At 40.1% G+C, this 26363-nt stretch overlaps 1 protein-coding gene across 6 annotated transcripts in view; it reads left to right on the forward strand.

Moving 5' to 3' along the window:
* Positions 1–26363, forward strand: part of PTPRA (protein tyrosine phosphatase receptor type A) — a 161221-nt gene that overhangs the window by 81785 nt on the left and 53073 nt on the right. For 5 of the 6 annotated variants that reach the window (XM_047851907.1, XM_047851905.1, XM_047851906.1 and 2 more), the window contains 3 exons: positions 3647–3725; positions 4300–4641; positions 12300–12326. In XM_047851907.1, coding sequence (XP_047707863.1) covers positions 3653–3725; positions 4300–4641; positions 12300–12326 — 442 coding nt within the window. In that variant the 5' untranslated portion in view covers positions 3647–3652. Of the gene's footprint in view, positions 1–3646; positions 3726–4299; positions 4642–12299; positions 12327–26363 lie in introns of those variants that run through there. The other variant, XM_047851904.1, reaches the window with a different exon arrangement.

A 26363-nucleotide genomic window follows, 5' to 3' on the forward strand; every position in this document is an offset into this window, starting at 1 on the left:
CTACTAATATGCATTTAAAGTTCCTTCATGTCTCTTTGTGCTTTGATAGCTCATAACCTTCTAGTGCTGCATAATATTCCGTTGTCTGGATGGAGTCCAGTTTACTTATCCATTCACCTACTGAAGGGCATCTTGGTTGCTTCCAGTTTTGGCAATTAAGAATAAAGCTGGGGCTTTATGGGGCACTTCGGTGGCTCAGTCGGTTGAGTGTCCAACTTCAGCTCAGGTCATGATCTCACAGTTTGTGAGTTCAAGCCCCATGTCGGTCTCTGTGCTTACAGCTCAGAGCCTGGAGTCTGCTTCAGATTCTGTCTTCCTCACTCTCTGCCCCTCCCCCACTCATATTCTGTCTCTCTCTCTCTCTCTCAAAAATAAACATTAAAAAAAAATTTTTTTTTAAAAGAATAAAGCTGTTGTAAACATCTGTGTGCAGATTTTTGTGTGGACATAGTTTTAAACTTGCTTGGGTAAATAACAAGGAGCACAATTGCTGGATCCTATGGAGAAGGTTTAGTTTTGTAAGAAACCACTAAACTGTCTTCCGGAGTGGCTGTACCACGTAGCATTTCTGCCAACAATGTATGAGACTTCCTGTTGCTCCACAGGCTCACCAGTATTTGCTGTTGTCAGTACTGTGGATTTTGGCCATTCTGATAGATGTGGTGTCTCATTGTTTTAATTTGCAATTCCATAATGACACATGTTATTGAATATCTTTTCATATGTTTATTTGCAATCTATCTTCTTCATTGAGGTGTCTAATACAGCCTTTGGCCCATGTTTTAATTGGTTTATGTTCTTAGTTGTTCATTTTTAAGAGTTCCTATAAATTCTGGGTAACAGTCCCTTATCAGATGTGCCTTTTGCAAATATTTTCTCCCAGCCTGTGGCTTGTCTTCTTTTTCTCTTGAGATTGTCTTTCACAGAGCAGAAGCTTTTAATTTGAATGAAGTCCAGGTTATTGATTATTTCTTTCATAGATCGTGCCTTTAGTGTTATATCTAAAGAGTCATCACCATACCCAAGGTCATTTGATTTTCTCATATGTTATCTTCTAAGAGTTTTATAATTTGTGTTTACATTTAGGTCTGTGAGAATAAGTTTTTGTGAAAGTATAAGGTCTGTGTCCACATTTTTTTCTTGTGTATGTATGCCCAGTTGTTCTAGTACAATTTATTGAAAAGACTACCTTCGCTCCATTGTATTGCCATTGCTCCTTTGTCAGAGGTCAGTTGACTATATTTACGTGGGTCTGTATTTGGGCTCTCTCTTCTGTTATATTGGTCTATTTTTCTATTCTTTCACCAATCCCACACTTGTTTTTAATTTAATTTTTTAAATTTACATCCAAATTAGTTAGCATATAGTGCAACAGTGATTTCAGGAGTAGGTTCCTTAGTGCCCCTTACCCATTTAGCCCCTCCCTCCTCCCACACCCCCTCCAGTAACCCTCAGTTTGTTCTCCATATTTATGAGTCTCTTCTGTTTTGTCCCCCTCCCTGTTTTTATATTATTTTTGTTTCCCTTCCCTTATGTTCATCTGTTTTATGTCTTAAAGTGATCATATGAGTGAAGTCATATGATTTTTGTCTTTCTCTGACTAATTTAGCTTAGCCTAATACCCTGTAGTTCCATCCACGTAGTTGCAAATGGTAAGATTTCATTCTGTTTGATTGTCAAGTAATAATCCATTGTATATATATACCACATCTTCTTTATCCATTCATCCATCGATGGACATTTGGGCTCTTTCCATACCTTGGCTATTGTTAATAGTGCTGCTATAAACATTGGGGTGCATATGTCCCTTCAAAATAGCACACCTGTATCCCTTGGATAGATACCTAGTAGTGCAATTTGCTGGGTTGTAGGGTGGTTCTATTTTTAATTTTTTGAGGAACCTCCATACTGTTTTCCAGAGTGGCTGCACCAGCTTGCATTCCCAACACACTGTCTTGATTACTGTTGCTTTATGCTAAGTCTTGAGTCTGGTAGTGTTAGCCCTCCAAGTTTGCTCCTCTTCAGTATTGAGTTAGCTCTTCTCAGTCTTTTGCCTCTCTGTATAATCTTTAGAATTAGTTTGTCAAAACCCATGAAATAACTTGCTAGGATTTTCATTGAGATTGCATTGAGTCTGTAGACCAAGCTGGAAAGAACTGACATCTTAACAATATCGAGTCTCCCTGTTCATGAACATATTTATGATTGATTTCTTTTACATTTAGTAGCTTTTATTTTTTCTATCATCAGATATGCCATTTTACCTTTGTGGTTTCTTACGTTAGAAAATCTTTCCTCATTCTGAGCTCACATAAATATTCATTTCTTTCCTTTTAAAATGTGTTTTTAGGGCACCTGAGTGGCTCAGTTGGTAAGTATCTGACTTCCGCTCAGGTCATATCTCATGGTTCATGAGTTCAAGTCCCGCATTGGGCAAGCTCGAGCCCTACCACGAGTGAGTCCCACTTCTCTCTCTCCCTCCCCTTCTTTCTTTGCCTCTCGTGGGATTCTCTCTCTCCCTCTCTCTGCCTCTTGCTCACTTGTGCCCTCTCTCTCTCAAAAATTAAAAAAAAAAAATGTGTTTTTAAGCATTTAATTCTTCTGCCCATCTGGATTTTATTTTTGGTATTTGGAATGAGGTGACAGTCTAACCTTCTCCCCCTAAATACATAGTTATTTTTCCCCCAAACCATTTCCTATCAAGAATAGACATGTACACATATATAGTATGTGAGCCTTCCAGTTTGTTTTCTAACGCTTTTGGAGGAAATTGTATGCTTTCCCAATTTTAGATTATGGTCAGGTGGGAATAGTGGAGAAGTGATCAATCTTGTATGGCTGCACCTTGGGGAAGGCATTACTAACCCCATTTCCCTACTAGGCATGTTGCTGGTACCAGAGTCAAACTCCTGAGATGTGTACGAACCACCTCCATCTCCCCACCCTTCCTCAGAGGTTCTCATGTACCCCTTGGAAAGTACCCCTTGCTTCCCTTGAGCATCATGACCATATTTAGTTACCACCAGGCTGTGAGGCTCCTGAAGATGGGATGTATGAGTGTATTGCTCCCTGGTTCTTTCCCTAGTACCTAATTCACTGAAGGGCACAAAAATCCGAATGGCCCAATGAGCCACTATTACCAGTAAGAATGTGCCACAGCCCTCTGATGCGGTTTGTGATGAAATAAAGGTTGGGAACAGCTGCATAAGGTCTGTTTCAAAGGGCATCACATTCATACAGTCACCCTACCTTCTCCAAACTTCTCATGCTGAACATGCTAAAGCTGCACATGGCAAGCACGAGGGGAGCTTTTCACGGGACTGCTGCCTGGCTCTTACCCCCAGAGATGCAGTCTGCTATGGGAATTTTTTTAAGTTCTTTGGGTGATTCTAAAGTGCAGTCAAGGTTGAGAATCACGCTTTAAAAAGTAGGTTCTTATTAAGTATTATTTGTATTGATAATAATGATTCAATTAAGTAGTTGGATTTGGGGGGAAATGTGCATATCAGACTCCCAAAAGATCATTGGTCCTATGTGCACATTTTATTGCTGGGAAGATTTTACTCCACATACTCCTTTGGTGAGTATTTTGGACATGGTTAACAATAATATAGGGCCTTATCTAACATGGCTGTCTGTTTTCTAGGCCAGCATGGATTCCTGGTTCATTCTTGTTCTGCTTGGCAGTAGTCTGATACGTGTAGGTGCCAACAATGCAACCACAGGTAAGTTGTCATTTAATAAAGCTGGCATTCAAAATGGAATTTTGCTGTCACATTTAATGACCTAAAATTGGAGACCTAGGTGATATTAAAGAAAAAAAAATACTAAAGTTTTACTTTAAAGTGATGGTATAAAGTAAATATCTTTGGAAATCTGAGTCGTAGTGAATGCTCAACATTGCTCTATATACAATATACTACTTTAAATAAGTAGATTATATGTTCATTCCTGAAAATTTTTTTTTAAAATGTTGCTACTTAAGATTCCTGTATACTGATTCTGAGGAAATAAGTAATGAATCCAGTTTTCTTCTTCCCTTAAACAGTAGTCCTTTGGAGCTGCTAGAAAGGGCCCAGCATTAGATAAAAGTGTGTGTGGGGTCGGGGGGGTTGGGGAGAGAGAGAGAGAGGGAGAGGTCTTTCTTCGGTCTTCTGGTGTTTAAGAGTTTATTAAGGCTTGCTGCTTTGTGCCTTATAACTTCAAGCTATCACATTCTTCATGGGTTGTTTTCTTTCTTTTGTGTGTGTGTGTGTGTGTGTGTGTGTGTGTGTGTGGTGTGTGTGTGTGTGTTCATAGTTTCACCTTCAGTAAGCGTTACAAGATCTATGAAAACATCAACAACAGCATCAGTTAAAGAAGAGACCAAAACTTCAAGTCCTGCTTCTTCAGTAACTTCTCTGTCTGTGGCACCAACATTCAGCCCAAATCTAACACTGGGACCCACCTATGTAACCACTGTCAATTCTTCAGACTCTGACAATGGGACCACAAGAACAGCAAGCACGGATTCTGTAGTCACTACAATTTCACCGAATGGAACGTGGCTTCCAGATAACCAGCTCACAGATGCCAGCACAGAACCTTGGGAGGGGAACTCCAGCACCGCGGCAACCACCCCAGAAACTTTCCCTCCTTCAGGTACTAGGGATGGTTTCTGTTTGTTTTTCTTTTTCTCTTTGAGGTTACTCACCATTTTATTGTTTTGTGTTTTCTAGCCATAAGATTTCTTGAAATAATAAACATTGCAAACTAATGTTAGCAGATACAGAGAATTCTTAGGAATATCTGGCTAACATAGAGTTAAGAGGAAAGGAGATATTCCGGAGGCTATCCTGCTTTGCCTGACATTCCGGTTAGACCAGGGAGGCTTAAGTGTCAAAGGTGGAGGAAAAAGTTTGAAAATACAAGAGAAAGGGAAGCTAATTAATAATTCGAGAAGCTGGGGCGCCTGGGTGGCTCAGTCGGTTAAGCGTCCGACTTCAGCTCACGTCACGATCTCGCGGTCCTCGAGTTCGAGCCCCTCGTCGGGCTCTGGGCTGATGGCTCAGAGCCTGGAGCCTGCTTCCGATTCTGTGTCTCCCTCTCTCTCTGCCCCTCCCCCGTTCATGCTGTGTCTCTCTCTGTCTCAAAAATAAATAAATGTTAAAAAAAAAATTAAAAAAAAAAATAATTCGAGAAGCTAAAGATGAAAGGGTGCAGAAGCTGGGTGACAGGATTAGCCTTGAACAGAAGGGACCCTTGGAGATCATGGGAAGGCGAATGGGTCTGGACGTGCATAACAGATATGGGATAGGAATACACAGGCTAGGGGTGGAGTTAGAGGAGTTCAGGAAACAGTTAAGTTGCAGTGCCAGTTTGCTCAGGGCGTCAGCCCTGCCCACTTCTTTCCTTCAGTTCATCACTAGTTGATTTGCAAGTGGCACCAGAAATAGAATCAGCCTTGAGTCAGAAACCAGGTGGGGTAGGGCAAGTTTCTGACCCCTTTGAGCCTCAGTCAGGGTCCTGATCTATAAAAGAGAAGGGGTCCCTCAGATGGCTTCTGTGAAGAGTAAAGGAAATTGTCCCCCGACAGCTGTGTAACTGTCATTCCTTTCCTAACAAAAATCACTGTTCCCTGTTTTGTTTTGTTTGAATGTTTATTTTTGAGAGAGAGAGAGAAAAGAGACAGAGCTGGGGAGGGACAGGGAGAGAAGGAGACAGAGAATCCCAAGCAGTCTCTGCACTGTGTGTGCAGAGCCCACTGTGGGGCTCGAACTCACAAACCATGAGATCATGGTCTGAGCCGAAATCAAGGGTCAGATGCTTAACCAACTGAGCCATCCAGGTGCCTTTTTTTTTTTTTTTTTTTTAAAGTAGGTTTCATGTCCAATGTGCAGCCCAACATGTGGCTTGAACTGAAATCAAGAGTCAGACTCTTATCCAACCGAGCCACTCAGGCGCCCCGTTGTTCCCTTTTCTGTGGTCTCACCCCTTTGGTTCATATTTCTTCCCTGTTAGATGGTGAGGGCCCCTAGATTAGAATCACGTCTGGCTCATGGAGAGCATTCAGAAAGTATTTGCTGAATTGAATCTCATTCGGTTACTACACATGACATTTTTTAGCTAGACCGTGTAACCCAGACCTTGCACTTGCCTGCTTTAATCCCTTGTTTTCCACTGTAAAGGCTATGCAGCACTTGCAGTTACGAGCAGTCTGCTGAGCCACGCTACCTGAGTTTGGATCCCATCTCTGCTGTACACTGGCTGTGTGACCACAGGCAGGTTTATTTCACCTCTGTACCTTAGTTCCTTCATCTGTAAAATGAGAACAAGTGATAGTAATAATACTTCCCTCGCTCAGGAACTAGTAGGATTAAATGAGTTGATACAGGGAAAGCATTTACAGTGCACACCTGCACACGGGAGGCACTATTTTTAAGCGGTAGGCATTGTACTAAGAGTTTTACGGAGGTATCCTATGAATCCCACGAGGTAGGTTCTGTTTTCTGTTTTGCAGGTGAAGGAGTTTTACAGTGATGAAACTAACTCCAGGAGTGTTTTTCAAAGTAAAGGTCGTGACCAATTCATGACATCATTTTAAGTGGGCCATCCTGAGTGATTTGTTTCTTTGTTTTTTAAGTGGATGGTCCTGTTCCATTTTGTGTTCTTTTTATGTAATGTGTATTATTTCGTGAAACTTTAATTTCAGTTATACAGAAGCACATACTGAGTAACAGTGTAAAATATATTTCTTGCTGTGAGTTATGGCTGTTGCTTAGGGAGGGAAGACGAAATAACGTATGAAATAACTCGTATGAACTGAATTAGTGGGAAAGGTGAGCCAGTAACCCATGCCTGGTTGACTCTGCAGCCTGTGTTCCTCACTTCTGTTCTGCACTGTCTTCATTTAACTGTTCTGTGAGATGACTGGATAATTCTCTCCTTTTCATAGATGCTTTAATGTAAGACTATAGAGGTTAAATGATTTGTCTTAGATCTCAGAGCCAGCAGGTAGCAAGTTCGGCCTATTTCTCACTCTTGTGGTCTTTCCACTCTGCTGTTAAGGAAACGAATTTTCCATAATCTGCCTTAGGTCCAAATTATGCCACAGCTAAGAAACCAGTTATTATACAGTTAACATATTTCATGTCTCAGGAGAGACTGAGGCTACATTTCACTGGTGACTTTTTCAAGACGAGTAAAACTCAAGGAAACCTTTATGGTACATCAGGATGTCACAGTCTGAACCCCACATCCTTCTCATCACTACCCTCTTACCAGTCCTCCCATAATCGTTACTTAATAATTTCTGGTTAAATCAGTATTTAATGCTTTATCTTACTATAACTGTGTAACTGTGATGTTACTCCCTGCTGAGCTATAGGTGTAATGTGATCATTTTTCTTTTCTTGTACAATTTTTTTCCTGGATTTTATAATTGCCTTATGTTTCTGTTTTAGTTTTCTTTTTGCCTATTGCCAGCCAGTTCTTCTCATACTTTCCATAGACTCTCGATACAGTTTCAACAAAGTCAGATCTGTCAAGTAATCTGTTTTTTGTTTTTTCCTACAGATTTTCCTCCTGAGTCCTCCATTGTCTTACTCAAATCTGGGCTTGATTGTCAGGGCTGCTGCCTAGGTGTTGGTCTGGGATTTCCCTTCTCTTTTATTTTGTGAATTCCTTTGTTTCCTGGCTTCTATATTGACATCTTTGTTGGATTACTCCATCATTGGGTAGAACATATCCTCCAGTAGCCTCCTGGGAGAGAGGTCCAAGGGAGGTACATTGCGTGAGACCTTACGTGTCTAAAAATGGCTATAGGGCTGCGTATAGAATTTGAGGATGTATTTGTTTTCTCCAGAATGTCTAAAACATTGCCCTGACTCCTAATTTCCAGGCATAGAGGAGTCTACTGCTATCCTGATTCTTAATCACACTTTGTGTGTTTTGGGAAGATCTTTCCTTTATCATTCATGTCCTGAAATTTTACAGAAATGTGTCTTGATGTGTATCTTTTTCATTCATTATGTTGGGTGCTTGATAGGGTTTTTGGAGCCTTGGTTCTTTGATTCTGGAAATTTTTGGTTCTTCAGTTCGGGAGATTTTTCTTATATTTGGAAATTTTCTTCCATTGTCCATTTTCTCTGTTTTCTTCTTCTAAAATTCCTATTATTTAGATATTAGACATATCCTAGATTAATTCTTTAATCTTTTACATTTTTCTCTCCCATTGATCTCTGCTTTGAATCTCTGTTCTTTTCCTTTTTAAAATAAGCAAGTATGTATATATTCCTTTTTCTTGTGTTTATAACACAAATTATACACATATGGATTGTGTACATTTCTGCACATTGCTTTTTTCCTTTAGCCTGTCATGCTTGTTCTATATTACAGTAAAGAACTGCTTCATTGTATGGATATACTTTAACATATTTATCTGTCTTCCCTATCAGTGTTCGTTAAGGTTGTTTTCAGAGTACTCTTAGAAGCAGTACAATTTGTCATTTCAAGCATACACGAGAATATTGGTAGGATAAATTATTTTAAGTGTCCATTTGTAAATTGGTGGATATTGCCAGATTTTCCTCTGTTGGGAAATTTATTCCTATAAATAGTGTGTAAGAGTGCCTGTTTTCCTTTGCTGTCTTTAGTGCCGTAAATTATCAAACTTTTGGATCTGTGCCAGTCTAACAGGTGAAAGTTAGCATCTCAAGTGTAGCTTTAGTTTGCATTTCACTGAGTGAAATTGAGCATCTTTCCATATTTGGAAAGATCACTTATATTTCTTTCTCTAAGAACTCTGTTGGTATCCTTTGCCCGTTTTTCTTATTAGAATGTTAGGCTTTTCTGACTCATTTATAGAAGCTCTTTAATGTTAGGGAAACCCTGGGGCACCTGGGTGGCTCATTCAGTTAACAGTCAGACTTCCACTCAGGTCATTATCTCGCGGTTCGTGGGTTCGAGCCCTGCTTCGGGCTCTCTGCTGACAGCTTGGAGCCTGGAGCCTGCTTTGGATTCTATGTCTCCCTGTCTCTCTGTCCCTCCCCTGCTTGCGCGCGTACACGCTCTCTCTCTCAAAAATAAACAACCATTTAAAAAATTGTATTAAATGTTAGGGAAACTTTGTGTACCTGTGATAAAGTTGCAAATATTTTCCCCCAGTTGCTCATCTAGCTTTTCTGCATTGCAGAAGCTATCATGAGCAATTTCAAATTTTTTTAATTAAAAAATTTGTCAGTTTATTTTAACTAAATATTTTCTAGGTATTAGATCATATATAGGAAGGCTTTCCTTACTCCAGTATTACAAAATAGTTCTCCTTATGTTTTCTCCTAGAGTTATGGTTTCTTTCTTCTTTATATGTACATTTGTGTGCATGCAGGTGTGTGCATAAATCTTTGATCGATCTAAAATTTATTCTGATGTGAAGTGTGAACTATGGATCTGTTTTTTCCCAAAATGGTTAATGACTTGTCCCAATACCTTTTTTTCTAAATATTTATTTATTTATTTAGAGAGAGAGACATAGAGAACATGAGAGGGAGGGGCACAGAGAGAGAGAGAGAGAGAGAGAGAGAGAGAGAGAGAGAGAGAGAGGAAGAGACTCCCAAGCAGTCTCTGTGCTGTCAGCTCAGAGCTGTACTAGGTGTTCATCACAAACTGTGATATCGTGACCTGAGCTGAACTCAGGAGTCAGAAGCTTAACTGACTGAGCCACCCAGACGCCCCTGTCCCAATACCTTTTTTTTTTTTAGCTTTTTTTTTTTATGTTTATTTATTTTTGAGAGAGACAGAGACTGAGCGTGAGCGGGGGAGGGGCACAGAGATAGAGGGAGACTACCCTTTAATGAATTATGTTTTTTTCCTCACTGATTCAAAATGCCACCTTATCATATATTGAATTCTGATATCTGATATGTATTTAGGTTCTCATTTGTTATGTGAGTTTGATTTCTTGGCATTTTTATTTTCTATTAATCGTTTTCTCTGTCCAGAAACCCCACCGTTGGTTCTCTGTACAGAACCCCACCGTTTTAATAATTGTAACTAAAATAATCAGTATTTGATAAAGTGAGTCATCCCTTTTTAATCTTATTTTTCAGAATTTTGCTAGCAATTCTTGATTATTTTTCTTTATGAACATTAGAATCAACTTATATAGCAGGAGAAAAGTTTCTATTGATCATGTCACATTTATAGATTAACAGGGACAATTGACGTCTTCAAGTCTATCTAAGAATGCAGTGTATTCCATTTGCTGAATTCTTTGTATTTCTTGGCAGTGTTAAAGTTTTTGCCACTGATGTTGCACATGTTTTGTTCAGCTCATTTCTAGATATTTCAGAGGGGTTCTTTGTTACTTTGGTGTTTTGCTTTGTTTGTTGTTAGTATAAATGGAGTATTTTCTTCCACTGTGTCCTCTAACTGGCTGCTGTCAGGGCTGTGAAGGCTTCTGCTACTGTCATTATTTTTACTGTCATTTTTGACATACATCATTATTTTAGTTTTGAGTATACTACATAAAGCTGTTGGGTTTTGTAGGTATATTTTATCCTGATCATCTTAATAAATTTCCTCAGTGTTTGGGGTGCCTGGATGGCTCAGTTGGTTAAGCGCCCAACTCTTGATTTCGGCTCAGGTCATGATCTCATGGTTTGTGAGTTTGAGCCCCACATTGGACTCTGCACTGACAGTGTGGAGCCTGTTGGGGATTCTTTCTCTCTCTCTGTCTCTCCCTCCCTTCCTCTGTCTCTTTCTCTCACTCTTTCTCAAAGTAAATAAGTAAACTTAAAAAAATAAATTTCCTCAGTGTTTGACATAATTTTCTTCAATTATCATGCCTTCAAATTAGTCTTTCTTTTTGTCTTTAAATGATTTGATGAGTATCTTCAGAACAAGGTTAGAAAACAATGGTAAAAGTCAGCCTTGTCTTGTACCTGACTCTCAAGGATGCTTTTAGTGGTTTTCCATTAATATGGCGCTGACTCTTGGGTTGAGATATAAACATATTTATCATGTTTAGGATTTATTAATTTATTCCTGTTTTGAAGAGCATATATGTCAAATTTTGCCAGTTGCCTGTTCAGCATCAATGAGCAAGATCTTTCTGATTTTTTTTCCCTCTTTTTATAATACGCTATGGTGAATCATTTTAATAGATTTCCTAACTTTATTCACATTTCTGCAAAAAAAATCATACTAGGTCATGTATTTTTCTTTAATGAACTCTAGCAATTTGTTTGATATTACTTTATTTGGGATTTTTCCATTGATAATTTGTAAGTTATTTCTAAATTAAATTGGTTTATATCTTTCCTTTATATGTGTGCTGTTTTTTAATTTTAATTGTATGTGTGCTATTTCGATAACTTTTAGTTGTCAGTGTTTTGTTTTGCTTCACAGAAATCATTGAACTTAACCTAGAAAATTGTGCATCTCATTCATGTTTTCAAAATTACTTGAATGGATTTGAAGAAAAGTCATCTCTTAAGATTAATTTCCTACATAGTGTTAATATTTGTTATCTTACATACTTATGTCCATTTTCGTGCTTAAGTTGGCTAACCATTTATCTGTTTCACAGTTTGTTGCTTTTTTCCTTCCAAAGAGTGGTTGGTTTTTTTTTTTCAGTTTTTATTTTTCAGTTTTTATTTCATTAATTTCTTTTCAATTCTTACTCTTTCTTTTTGCTTTTCTTAGATTTATTTTGTGCTCTTTCTTTCTTCCTGAGTTGAATGCTTGACTTGATTACAGTCTTCCCACTTAATATATTTAATACTATGAATTTTTGTAAGCACAGCTTCAGCCATATTCCATAAGTGTTCCTGTGGGTAGTTATATTAGTTATGGTGCATTCTAAATATTCTGATAAAGACAGACCAAAATTCAGTGACTTAAGTAGACAAAACTTTGAAAAAGTTTTCTCTGTTACTATATAGAATTTGGTCTACACTGGTTAGATTTTATTACCTGTTGCCATTTTAAGTCCTTTATATTCTTAACTTAATTTTTCCCTGTTGTATTTCATGAATGACCTAAAAGACGTAAAGGCCTGTAATACAATTATGTTTGTATTTCTCTTTGCCTTCTTATACTTTTTATGAATATTGGTGCTGTGTTGCCTTTGTGCTCCGAGAGGACAAACCACTGGTTAAAGTTTAGTGGGTCTGGGCAATCTTGTTTCCCATTTGTTGGAGGGTACCTCATTCTAGCTCCAACATACATAAAGAAAGAGCTGATTTTGTCTTAACTTAGGTTGAATAGTAATGTTTTTCTTTAATTTGAGTGAATGTTTCTATTTTTCACTTACTACACAGGTAATTCTGACTCGAAGGACAGAAGAGGTGAGCCAGTCACCTTATGTCTGTTGTTGTCCCTTTTACAGTGTACAGAATTCATCATGTTTCCTCTGCTCAGTCTTGGTAACCTTGTGCATCTGTACGGTTGTGTGTTTACTTTCCCTTAAATTGTTTCCATATTAACCTGGTTCACAAGAGTAACGGAAACAAATATTCATTATGTTTTCAAGTACAGATTATGGATTCTAACAGTTAAAATATCTTTTAGATCTTTTAACAAGTAATAAAACAGCTGTATCTTATTTTATCATATCACCCTGCTAATATCACCTTTTGGTGATATTAAGCCATTATTTCTACACCAGAGCTAATTCCTAATGTCTAGTCCATAATTGCCTATAAACATCCTAGTTTTTTGTGTTGTTTTCCCTAGTCTATAAAGCATCGACCCTTTGTCATTTTGTATGGATTTTATGGGTTTTCACCCTCTAGCGTGACATCCCTGTGACTGGAGATGCTGTGTCAGTGGTCTAAGCAGGACTGCTGGACCCTGGTCACCAGAGAACAGATATGGGAGTACTCGTGTGCAGTGACACATTTTGCTTAGGAGAGTAGTAAGACTGTCATCAGAGGGTGTAAGAGAAAGAGATCATCCAAAATCTAAGGAATGATCATCGCATTTGAGTTTCGAAATATTAATCTGTGAACCAGTTTTTCTCATATGTCACCTACCTTATTAAATGAGACTTCTTGAGGCTTTTTGTTTTCTTATTCTGTTATTTAACCATGCACAATTTTTCCTGCATAATTAAGTAATGGAACATTTGAAGGCTTATGAATTCCCACTAAGTAGAAAGCATCTGAATCAGAAAAGTAGATATATAACCCTTTATGTGTTGTCCATCTGCCAATGTATTTGGTGAGGATTAGTGAGGTGTTATACTGTGCACACATGTCTTTTGATTATCCAGCTCTCACTTTCTTAAACTCAGGAACTGGGTTCTATTAAGTAGTGTCTTTGCTATTCACATTTGCTTACTAGATTTTCACTATCAGATGTAGAACTTAACAGATTTATGTTGCAATAGATAATTATATTTGCTCCTTAAAACTCTTTTAACCAATCTGAAAAGTCCAAGTGGTGTAGGCTTGAAGACTAAACATATAGCTCTCTGATTTCTTCCTCTACATAGTGTGTATTTTCTTAATATTTAGCCTTTCCTTGCCCCGGTATTATCCCTGTTTTACCTAGGTAACAAATAAGGATTTGAGTAGTTTTAATATTATGATTAAAAAGAAATAAAATGACCTTGATTATCTAGATTATTGCTAATTGTGACATTATTTATATGTACTAGCCCATATCCTTTTTAAGTTAAAAAAATAATTTTATATAATTGCTTTTGACCAAACAGGAAAATGAAGAGACATACATATTCTCAGCAATATCTAAAGCCCCAAATGTAATGACACTTTTACCAGAGCAGATCTTTAGAAGTATTTCTATAAATTTTGATATCACATTCTAATTTTAAAGCCAAGTGCTTTCTGAGAAATGAGGCAAATTTTTAAAAAATATTTGCATCATAATGGGTTTGCTAAGCAAAGTATGTCATATGCAGATGAATTAAATTACCAGCTTTTCTGCACTGGTCTCTGGGATGGGGTGCTTTTGAACAGCAGTGGCTGGTGTTTTAATTGTCAAAACAGAAAGGAATAAAAAGAGAGGAAGGGAGGCAGGCAGCTTTGCTTCCTTTCTTTTGAAGTCTAAGAAACTGGTTGTTTTCTCATGTGTATTTTTTTTTTAATGTATCCCTCATTATTTAGTAGTACTAGCTTTTTTTCTGATTATGGTAAAATATACTTCCTATCAAATTTGCCATTCTAACTGTGTTCAGTGGAATTAAGACATTGTCGTGCAACCATCACCACCATCCATCTCCAGAAGTTTTTAATCATCCCAAACTGAAACATCCCAAATTAAACACTAACTCCTCGGGGCACGTGGGTGGCTCAGTCGGTTGAGTGTCCAACTTCGGCTCAGGTCATGATCTCACAGTTCGTGGGTTCAAGCCCCACATCAGGCTCTGTGCTGACCGCTTGCTCAGAGCCTGGAGCCTGCTTCGGATTCCGTGTTTCCTTCTTTCTCTGTCCCCCCCCCCCCCCCCACCTTTGTCTCACTCTGTTTCTCAAAAATAAATAAATGTAAAAAAATTTTTTTTTAAACAAAAACTGCTAACTCCCTGTTTCTCCCTTCCCCCAGCCCCTGGTAACCACTACTATATTTTCTGTCTCTATAAATTTGTCTATTGTAGATACCTAATTTAAGTGGAATCACAATAATATTTTTCCTTTTGTAACCAGCTTTTCTTTTAAAACATTCATACTGGTGTTAATTTGGGTGGTTTGTGTAATATATAGTAATGCATTAAGTGCAGTTCAGGTGTTATCTTTTAAGTACATCTTCACCATGAAGTCCCTGGCCACTAGTACACTCTCCAGCTGTTATTTAGTCTTCACTAATTTTACATAACAATTTTATTAGTTTTGTTCTAGAGAAAACCAACTCTGAGACAGATTTGCATGCAGCAAGTTTACTGGAGAGTACTTTCTCTCTCTGGCACCTGTGAAGCAGTAAAGGCAGTAGTATTGAGTAGAGACAGGACATGAGATGCCACAAGAGCAAAGGTAGGAAAGGCCTCAAATCCTGCAGGGAGCTTAGGAGCTGGAATGGGGTTGTAAGAGCTTTTCCCTGGGCCAGGCTACTCTCTCTCTCTCTTTTTTTTAATGTTTATTTTTGAGAGAGAGAGAGAGAGAGAGAGAGAGAGAGAGAGACAAGAGCGTGAGCGGGGGAGGGGCAGAGAGAGAGGGAGACACAGAATCCAAAGCAGGCTCCAGGCTCTGAGGTGTCAGCACAGAGCCCGATGCAGGGCTTGAACTCACGAAACGTGAGATCATGACTTGAGCTGAAGTCAGAGGCTTAACCGACTGAGCCACCCAGGCACCCCAGGGCCAGGCTACTCTTGTAGGCCAAGGGCAGTTCCTGTGAAAGCCCTTGACTAAGAATTGTTAGCCACTAACCCTCCTAGCAGCTAGGAGAATGGGTTCTTTGGTCTTGAAGGGGAATCTATAACATCTACTGTTCTCAGGAAGTTTGAGCAGGTGGTGATGCATATTCTCATTCATCTATTTAGAGATTTTCTTGTGTGAGAAAATGCTATTGAATGATCTTGATATATAAAGGCTAGGGAGTGAGTGGCATAGTGGAATGTTCAGAGAAGCAGTGTATGCTGGTTAAAAGCCTGGGCTCTGGAGCTAGACCATCTGGGTTTGTGTGTTGACTCTTAACCACTTACTAGCAGGGTGGGATAGTTGTCTAACTTTCCTGTGACTCTTTCTGCCATTTGCAAAATCAGATAGGAACACAGTGTCTTTCATAGGGTTGTTTTGGAGAATGAAGGAACACATATAAAGTACTTGACCTAGTGCTGGGTCAGCACATAGCAGTTGCTCAGCAAGTGCTGGCTATCACATTGCTACTCCTACTATTCTGTTATTGTTACAGTTGATGGGAGATTAAGGAGGTCAGGAATCTCAGTTGGTCAATCAGGACTCACAGAAACAGGGGCAATCGTAGGCCTCCTGGAGGCTGGTGTGTGCACAGATCCCAAGGCAGGATCATCTTGCAACGGTACCACTACAACGGTAGACATTTAGCTGTTCCTCTGCCCTGTACCTTTTAAACAAGGTTCTGCATAAACGCATCTCCTCCTACCTTTTATTTTAATAGTTTTTTTTAATAATAGGATTTTTACATAAAGACCTTATCACTGATAATTGTTAAATAGCAAGAACACAAGGTAAAGCTATTGTAATCATACTTTAGATTATTTTAGGTGTAATAGTTTATATAACTGGGGTGGTTTTTTTTATATCCAGAAATGGTATCCTCTAAACATTTGTGAAGAAGGAGCCCTTGAACTACAGAGTTCTAGAACCAGACACAGTAAGCATTCTACTGAACCACAGAGGCTCCTTTAAGTTTCTCAGCTCTCATCAGATCACCTGCTCCCCCTGGCTTTCATACTTTGCTAAAGTTGGAATCTAGAAAGGGGTTCACATTCTTGTTTAAAGAAGTATTTTTTTTTTATCATCATAGTAAGTGACATTATTGTGAACTCCATTTATAATGGCTTTCCCTAAGTAATCATATATTCATTCAGTACCTGTTAGATGTGAGGATTCCAGAAAGAAAAAAATATACATTCCCTGTCTCATGGAAGAAACTCGTGAACACCAAGCATCAGAGCCCACTTGGCTACACACTATTTGGATATACCATGCAAAGTGCTGCCAGGGAGCTTGAAAACATTTGTGCCTGGAGAGTGGGAAGGAGGCATGAGGATGAGCTTTAGGCAGTTTAAATTAATATGGTGACTGAGGAAAATGAAGATGCACCAGGTAGGGTGAAAGAGTAAGTCAGGTGTATGAGGAACTGTGCACCGTTGATGTGCATGAGTTGGGGAGTGGCCAGATCTAGCCTCGGCACAATGGACCCGGTGGTACAGTGGGCCCAAGGGTCAGGGTGTCTCTTGGTGATGGGAAGGAAGGAAATGATCACATAGTCAGATTTTTGTTTTAGAAGGATAACGCCAGAGGCCTTAGGGAAGATAGGTAGGCAATGGAAATTAGTTTCTCAGTAATAATTTGGCCCTAGACAAGATTGGGTTCAGCCCAGTGGTTTGGGCTCTTGAGGCAACCTGATGATTTTTGCTGTTTTTAGAGCCAATAGGAAGGACTTAACATTTTAACTCTGCCTTTGAGAACTGGTAAATACTTCTGTCAAAAAGTGTAGAGATGACACAAAATGGACCTCAGGAATTGAGCTAGAGGAGTATGACTTTTACTTCAGTGGTTATTTTTGTAGTTGGCCAAGGTGTGTCTAAGTCTTTAAGTGACTCACCTGTCTACATGTGAGCCCTTAGAATAACATGACTCTTTGTTTTCTTGGAAAAGGGAGATAGCAAATAGACGTCTGTTGTCCAAGAACATCATTTTAGTATTTTTGAAATTCTGTCCCATAGTCGGAGTCTAAAAAGTGAAATTTTGCTAGAATGGATAGTGGATAGGAGGTGGGGGAGGGCAAGGAATAGACCAATGTGCTTGCCTTGCCTACTACGCCAGCCTGTATCATGCAAGGCCACCTCTCTGGAAGACCTAGACCAGGACATGCCTTAGCATGATATGACAAGTCTATCCAGTTATGGAGGAACTCTAGGAGAGTGCCTTGATCCTGAGTCTGTGTCCAAGTCTGAGATTTGATACAGGGAGCTATAAGTTCTCTCCTCTTTTGTTAATAGATCTGAGTCTCCTTCCCTCACAGCAGCGTGGGGATGTCTTTCCTATCTGTATTGTTTTTAACCACATCAAAAACATGGGTGTCGGGGCACTTGGGTGGTTTAGTGGGTTAAGTGTCCCAACTCTTGATTTCGGTTTAGGTCATGATCTCATGATCATGAGATTGAGCCCTGTGTTGGCTCCTCTGTGGGCATGGAGCCTGCTTAAGATTCTCTCTTCCTCTGCCCGTCCCCCGCTCATGTCCATGTGTGTCCCACTCTCTCAAAAAAAAAACCAAAAACCATGGATATAATTCATATGTCAAAAGGTAAAATCTTGCTTCTGTGACAGAGGACTGTTCTGGCCTAAAAGCATGGAATAAAGTGGTGTTGTCCTGTAGTTTATGAAGAGCCTGGAGAATAGTGTCATTTTGTGGTTTTGCTTTAGAGTGGCAGTTTTTTATGGGCAAGTTAATGTCTGTGCTTAGTCTCCTCACCCATTCAAACGGGGCTAATAATGGTATCTAAGGGTTCTTAGGTTAATTGAGTGATAAAATATGTGCATGGTGCTTTGCTCTGTGCCTGCTATAGAAGTGCAAAAATACTCACTGTAATAATTTTTTATTAATTCCTAAGTTATCAGGCTAGCTGAGTCTCTTGTCATATTGCTTGCAGTGGTTGCATTGGTCATAAACAATACTGCACTGCTTCCTGGTACTTGTTCCATCCATTCATTCATTCAGGACTTGTTCTGACCACCCCACTTTACATCACAGAATGCTTCCTCCATTTCCTCTTTTACCCTGCCTTATTTTTCTTCACAGCACTCATTACTACATGTATTATATATTTCTTTACTTACCTGTTCTTTCTTCCCTACTAGACTGTAAGCTTCATGAGGGTAAGAAATTTTGATTTTATTCATTACTGTACCCTCAAGACCTGCCTGACACAATAAGTCACTCAAATATTTATTGAATGAAAGAATAAATGCTGAGTGCAGGGATATCTCAGTGTGATCTTGAATCCATGCCTTCAAGAAATTTGTAATTTAATGGACATATAGTCAATGACTTTAATTCAGTGTGATTAGTGTTGTAGCAGAGTAGGTACATAGTGTTATGGAAGTACAGGAGTGAGCCGTTACTCACAAAAGGTGATATTTGATCTGGAATTGTGTAAGTGGAGAGGTAATAATAACATTCTAGATCAGGGTTTGGCAGACTTTTTGTATCAAGGACCAGATAATACATAATTTCAGTTTTGCAATCATACTATCTTGGTCACATCTATTCAACCCTGCCTTAGTAGTGCAAAAGCAATCATAGTGTGTAAATGAATACGGATGTGCTGCAATCAAATTTTATTTATACAAGCTGGCAGTGGGCTACATTTGGGCTGTAGTTTTCCTGTTTTAGACAAAGACTTGCCTGAGCCCAAAATCTGGACTGAGGTTCTCTGCTAGTATGTGAACTTTTGGATGCCAAGGCCAAAATGTCTTCCCTTGATATCAGGCACTTTGCAAATGCTGCTTCTTTTAAATCATCCATTAACTGGAAGAGGTGGAGAGTGATAATACGTTTGTATTTCATAAGGCATTCCACAAAGTTTCCAAGAGGTTGTCACACTACTACTAAGTAGGATAATAGGTATTTGAACTCTCAGGTTTGTCTGACCCTAAAGTCCCATGCTCTGGAAATGGCTTTCTTTTGACCTCCTGCTGAAATGAAAATTTGGCTAGATGAATAACTCCAGGTTCAAAGTGCTTCCTAAGAACTTGGTAGACAGGGCACCATTGGCTTTGGCGATGGTATTATAGATGTGAAGTCATACATAAATCTGATTCTTGTTTCTCTATTATAGGGAAACTTTTTTCTTCCGTTGGAAGTTTTTAAGGGTGGCTTCTGGTTAATTGGTTGATTTCAATCCAAAGTTTTAAAAGCTTGGTCAGGATGTATCTAGGTAAATCTCCTTTTTCAGTATTGCCACTCAAACTTGATGATCCCTTTTGGCCTGATAACTGAGCAAACTTTCTTGTATAATTTCTTTCCTTCCTACCTTACTGTTCTCTTCTTTGGGAACTCCTAGATCTGTCCAGTTTGTCTCTTTACTGTCACAGTTTCTATCTCACTCTTACTGCTTTGTGTCTTGGGAACTTCCATGATGTGGTTTTTCACGTTACTAATTGGTTTTTCAGTTTCGTGCGTTCTCCTGTTCAGCCTTTCTGTTGTTTCTCCCCCAGTCATGTTTTAGTTTCTGAGTACTTTCTTAATTTTCAAATTGCTCCTTTCCCTCCCATTTCTTTTGTTGTAGTAAAACATACACATAACAAAATTTACTATCTTAACCATTCCTAAGTGTACAATTCACTGGCATTAAGTTCACTGACACTGTTGCACAATCATTCCACCATCCATCTCCATAATTCTTTTCATCTTGTAAAATTGAAATTCCATACCCACTAAACTGTAGCTCTCCATTCCCCCCTCCCTCCAGCCCCTGGCACCCCCCCCGCCATTCTACTTTCTGACTCTGAATTGCACTATGCTAGGTGCAAGTGGAATCATATAGTATTTATTTGTCTTTGTGTGACTGGCTTATTCACTTTGCATGAGGTCTTCAAGGTTCATCCATGTTGTAGCATATGTCAGAATTGCCTTCCTTTTTTAAGGCTGAAAATATTCCATTGTGTGTGTATACATCATTTTGCTTGTCTGTTCACTCACCAGTGGCCATGTGGTTGCTTCTGCATGTTAGCTGTTGTGACTAATGCTGCTACAAACATGAGAATACAAATATCTTTTCAAGATCCCGCTTCCAATTTGGGGGGGGGCATATACCCAGAAGTAGAATTGCTGGATAATATAGTAATTCTATTTTTAATGTTTTGTGGAACCACCATACTGTTTTCAACAGTAGCCGTACCATTTTACATTCCTACCAGCAGTGCACAGGACTCCAGTTTCTCCACATTCTGGCCAACACTTGTTATTTTCTGGAGTTGTTTGTTTGTTTGTTTGTTTGATAGCAGCAGTCCCTGATAGGTGTGAGATTGCTCCTTGTTTTATAGTGGCCTTTAAAAAAAAATTGATGCAGTGTGCTGTTGCAATATATTTTTATTTTTTAATATATATATTTTTAATGTTTATTTTTGAGAGAGAGAAAGAGAGCATGAGTGGGGGAGGGGCAGAGAGAGAGGGAGACACAGAATCTGAAGCAGGCTCCAGGCCCTGAGCCGTCAGCACAGAGCCTGACGCAAGGCTCAAACGCACGAACCATGAGATCATGACCTGAGCCGGAGTCGAACGCTTAACTGACTGTACCACCCAGGTGCCTTGCAGTATATTTTTAAAGATTATTCCAGTTAAAGAAATACTCTATTTCTTGTATTGTGTCTGTTTCCCAGGACTGCCATCGCTGTCCTTGGTATCTGTGAAGGTCACTTACAGGGCTCTAGTTGAACTTTACCCTGGAGCATTGAGTGGATTAGAATGTGCTCACAGTAGGTATTGCTTCAGGAGGACAAACAGGGACGTATCCTAAACTAGGGGTTCAGTCATGGTTTAGGAAGTTGGACGCAGTTCTCCTGTAGGTGGAGCTGCCTTCCTTTCTTTTTTCCCCTTCTTCATGTCTTGTGGCCACCTAGAATTACCTCAGGCCCAATCCTTGCCCTTTCTCTGTCATCAGGGCTGACCCAGGAAACTCTCTGTGGGCCCAGTGTACCTAGCAGTCATGTGCAATGTAAAAACCCTTTCTGGTTGCCAATTCTAACCAAACCAGAAAAAAGCGTTTATGAGGCAATCGGGGATATTTAAACAGTAAGTGAATATTAGATTAGATTAAGGAATTAATGTTGCTTTATAAATAGGATAATGGTATTTTGGATATGTTAAGAATCCTTATCTCTTAGTGTTACATATTGAGATAATTACAGCTGAAATGATAGGTTCAGCTTTGCTTTAAAATAATCCAGTGGGGGAGGGGTGGCACCTGGGCAACTCAGTCCTTTGAGTCTAGATTTCAGCTCAGGTCATGATCTCATGGTTGTGAGATCAAGCCCCGTGTCAGGTTCCATGCTGAGTGTGGAGCTGCTTAAGATTCTCCCTTTCTCTCTGCTCCTCCCCTGCGTGTGCACGTGCTCTCTCGCTCTGTCTCTCTCAAAAAAGAAAAAAAGAATAAAATAATCCAGTGGAGTGGGTATAGACCAGTGGTTCTCAACTCAGGGTGGATTTCTCCCAGAGGACATTTGGCAATGTCTGCAGATGACTTTGGTCATCACAATTGAGGTTTTCTGCTGGCATCTAGTAGGTAGAGCCTAGGGATGTTGTTAAACATTTTACAGTGCATATGACAGTCCCCCCACAACAGAGAATTATCTGGCCCAAAATGTCAGTAGTGCGAGGTTGAGAAGCCCTGGTAGAGATTTAAAAAACTGACATATAGTGATAACATTGGAAGTAAAGTGATATGTACACAGGAATTTGCTGTAGTGTTCTCTTTATGTAAGTTTGAAAGTTTTCCATAATACGAAGTGTAAAAATATATGTGCAACTTATATTTAAAAAAAAAAAAAAGCCATCAGCACTCTCTGACAGAACTTCTACTCTATATAGAGTGCTGTTTTCCCAGCTAAGTCTGAATGGGGCACACAGCTTGTTACCCAGCCTGTGGGTGTACAGGCCCTGCATTGACAAACCTTTGGTTAAATACCATCCTGCTACCCCAAGGCCTACATTCATCCACGGGTAGGCCTGGTTGACTCTAAGCTTGGGGTGTTTCCAGGCCCAGACTTGTTGAGCTAGTACTTAACCTTTCAACTGGAGGCTCTTCGGCTCTGATTGATCTCTCCAGTAGTCCAGTCCTTCTGCGTTGTCTTCTGCAGATCCCTGTTTCGGGTCTACTAATGCCACTCTTTGTTGCCTTCCAGATATGCTTTTGATTCATTAGTATTTTTATATTTCTTCTATCATTTCAATGTAATTTTGGGAAGAGAAAGAAGTAAGATTATGGATTCAGTTCACTCTCTTGAGCCAGATGTCTCTAATTACCTTCTTTTTATGCGTGGTGGACAGCCCTTTGTGATTGACATTTAACAAAGCCATATTTAGCGATAAGTCATTAATCTAGTATTTGTTTAGTGCCAAATGTATGTGAAATTCTGTCTGGGTTTTAGGTATGTGGTGAGAAACAAAGCAGATATGTAATTCTTGCCCTTGTGGAATTTATGGTGTAAAGGACAGACACTCATTATCAACTATGCTCAAATAAGTATATAACTACAAAGTGTGGGAAGTATTATCAAGAGCAGTAACAGAATGCTTTGTGAGAATAACAAGGAAGATAGTAGCCAATACTGACTGAATACATACCGTGCGTACCTGGTTACTGCGCCAAGAACTTTACATGGATGATCTCATTTAATCTGCAGATAACTTATTTTAGAGATAAGGAAACTAAGACTTCAGATCCTAATTTAGTTTTAGGAAGTCAAGAGAGACCTCTCTGGGAAAAGTGACACTTAAAATGAGAACTGAATGACTAGGAGGTAGCCAAGCAAAGAACGGAGGGAGGCTATGTAAAGCAGGAAGGAATAACATATTTGAAGGCCTAAGGAAGGAATGAACTCAGCATGAAGGGTGTTAGAGGCAGAAGGAGTCAGCAAGCAAAGTGTAGCAGGGGATAGGGTGGGCAGGGGCCAGTGGGGGAGGTTGTTCTAGGCCAGGGTAAGGGAGTTAGATTTCCTTCTAAAGGCTTGGGAAACTATCAAAAGGTTTTATAAGAGAAGAAGATGGTCTGACTCAACTTTCTTAGAGACCACTCTGCCTGCTTTGGGGAGAATGGATTGGCAGTGGACAGAGGCTTACTGTGGTCCAGAGGAGAGAGGATGGGGATTGAAACTACAGTGATGGCAACAGAATGGAAATAGGCAGACAAATTTGAGGCATTGATTTTAGCCCTAAAACATATTACTTGTAGCTAGGTTGGATATAGATAATAAGCAAGAGGAAGAAATCAAGGGGATATCCACGTTTCTTGAGCAGCAGGGTGCATGGTAGTGCTGACTACTGAATGGTGAGGGAAAGGTTTTAGACACGGAAGGTTTCACTGCCTGTGAAATTTAAGTGGAGGTGGCATATAGGCCCAGAAGAGAGGTCTGACCAACCAGTGCAAATGTGGACGCTGCTAGCATATCATTTGTGCTTACAGCCATCTGTCTGATCAGATTGGCTAGATAGAGGTCAGGAAAGAGTGCCAGCGTGTGCCTGGGTGGCTCAGTCAGTTATGCCTCTGACTTCCGCTCAGGTCATCATCTCATCGTTTGTAAGTTCGAGCCCCACATCAGACTCTTTGCTGTCAGCACAGAGCCTGCTTGGGATCCTCTGTCTCCCTCTGTCTCTGCCCCTCCCCTGTTCACACTCTCCCTCTCTCAAAAATAAATAAACATTTAAAAAATTAAAAGAATTTAAATAAAGAAAAAAGAGGCCAGGGACGGAGCCCTGAGGAAGTCAGACACTTTGAGACCTGTTGTTGAAAGAGGAACAGCTAGTAAGGTTAAAATGAGGTGGAGCAGCCAAGAGGTAGAAAATCAGAGGAGTGCTTTGTTGTGGGAACCAAGAGTTGAAAGTTCTTCAAAAAGGAGGGAGTACGTAGCCGGTTTGAATGCTCATTTCATATGAGAGCCACATACCAGGGTGTGTTTGAAAATTGCCATCAACAAAGAAGCATGGTATACCTCCCATCTCTTTTTTTTTTTTAATTTTTTTTTTTTAACATTTATTTATTTTTGAGACAGAGAGAGACAGAGCATGAACAGGGGAGGGTCAGAGAGAGGGAGACACAGAATCCAAAACAGGCTCCAGGCTCTGAGCTGTCAGCACAGAGCCCGACGCGGGGCTCGAACTCACGGACCGCAAGATCATGACCTGAGCTGAAGTCGGCCGCTTAACCAACTGAGCCACCCAGGTGCCCCCTTCCCATCTCTTTTAAAAAACCTTTCCATCCCACATCTCCCTCCAGCTGCTGTTCCTTCTCTCTGTACCTCTTTATGGTCAAAGTCCTCACCTCAGAGAAGAGGTAGTATCTCACTCTCTTCTCTTTCCATCTTTATTTCACTCCCTTTCGGCTTTCTCACCAACTACTCAACTGAGACCACTCTTTGAAAGGTCACCAATAGGGGTGCCTGGGTGGCTCAGTTGGCTGAGCGACCGACTTCGGCTCAGGTCATGATCTCCCAGTTTGTGAGTTCAAGCCCCGCGTCGGGCTCTGTGCTGACAGCTCAGAGCCTGGAGCCTGCTTCGGATTCTGTGTCTCCCCCTCTCTACCCCTCCCCTGCTCATGCTCTATGTCTCTCTGTCTCTCAATAATAAATAAATGTTTAAAAAAAAAAAGTCACCAATAGCTGCTGTCTTGTCATATCTTGTTTCTCTTCTCTGTGAAACTCACCTACTTAAAATCTATTGACAGTATCTGATTGAGTTGATTACTCCCTCCTTGAAACACTCTTTTCTTGGCTTTTATGATGCCATATTCTGCCAGATTACTTCCCATCTCATGACTGCTGCTTATGAGTCAGTTTAGCTAGCTGATCTTTTAAAAGAATGTAAATCCAGTTATATTTCTTCCCTTTTCAGAGCCCTCCAATCACATAGCGCTTCTCATCACATTCAAAATTAAATCCACACTGCTTACCATGGCCTACAAAGCCCCAAGTCTTCTGGCTCCTGCCCACCTCTGCAGTCACATCCTGTACTAAAACTGGCCTTTGTGCTATTTCTTGAACCTGCCAAGTTGCTAAGGGAGATTATGCTTGCTGTTCTCTGTACCTAGAAAGCTCCTTGTGCAGATCTTCGATGGTTTACTTCTTCACATTATTTAGACGTCTGCTCAGTGTAAGCACTATAGACCTTCCCAGACTACTCTAAAATAACCCCCTCTAGCCCATCAGTCTCTCCCTTTACTCTTCTTCATAACACTTGTTCTTGTCTGAAATTGTATGTTTACTTGTTTGTCAATTAATATGCCCCTACTTCCCCCAGATTGTAGGCTCTCAGTCACTTGTCTGCTTGATGACTTCTCTGTTCTTAGAGTCTGGAACAGTGCCCCCCTACAGTTACTGATCAAGAAGACAAGTCTTTGGGTCCACCTGGGTGGCTCAGTCCAACTTCAGCTCCAACTTCAGCTCAGGTCATGATCTTGCAGTTTGCGAATTCAAGCCCCGAGTCGGGCTCTGTGCTGACAGCTCAGCCTGGAGCCTGCTTCAGATTTTGTGTCTCCCTCTCTCTCTGCCCCTCCCCCACTCATGCTCTGTCTCTGTCTGTCTGTCTCAATAAAAAATAAAAGTTAAAAAAAGTTAAAAAAAAAAAAAAAAGTAAGACAAGTCTTTGAGGTGACAATAATGGATGTAATCCAGACCATATGTGACAGGATTGACCTTTGCATGGGAGGGACACGCCCCCCCTTTTAGCGCAACGGAAATGGTGAAGTTAGTTACAAACACAGACTAGTTGTATGGTTCGTGGTGGGGGTGTGGGCCTGGAGGAGGATGAGTCGGCACCCGGTTAGCTGCCATGAGAAAGGAGGCTAAGTATTGGGTGGATAGGAAGCCAGGCCCTTTGGAATGAAGGGAGGAGTTGTTCTGTCTCTGAGCCAGATGTTGCTGTAGTTGAGCTCCTGGTAAAAGGTAGCCACGCAAAGAGGTACAAAAGAGTACCCGGCATTTTTAGATACGTAGTGCTTAAGGATCTAA

This window comes from Prionailurus viverrinus, chromosome A3 (genome assembly GCF_022837055.1).
Source record: "Prionailurus viverrinus isolate Anna chromosome A3, UM_Priviv_1.0, whole genome shotgun sequence".
NCBI lineage: Eukaryota > Metazoa > Chordata > Mammalia > Carnivora > Felidae > Prionailurus > Prionailurus viverrinus.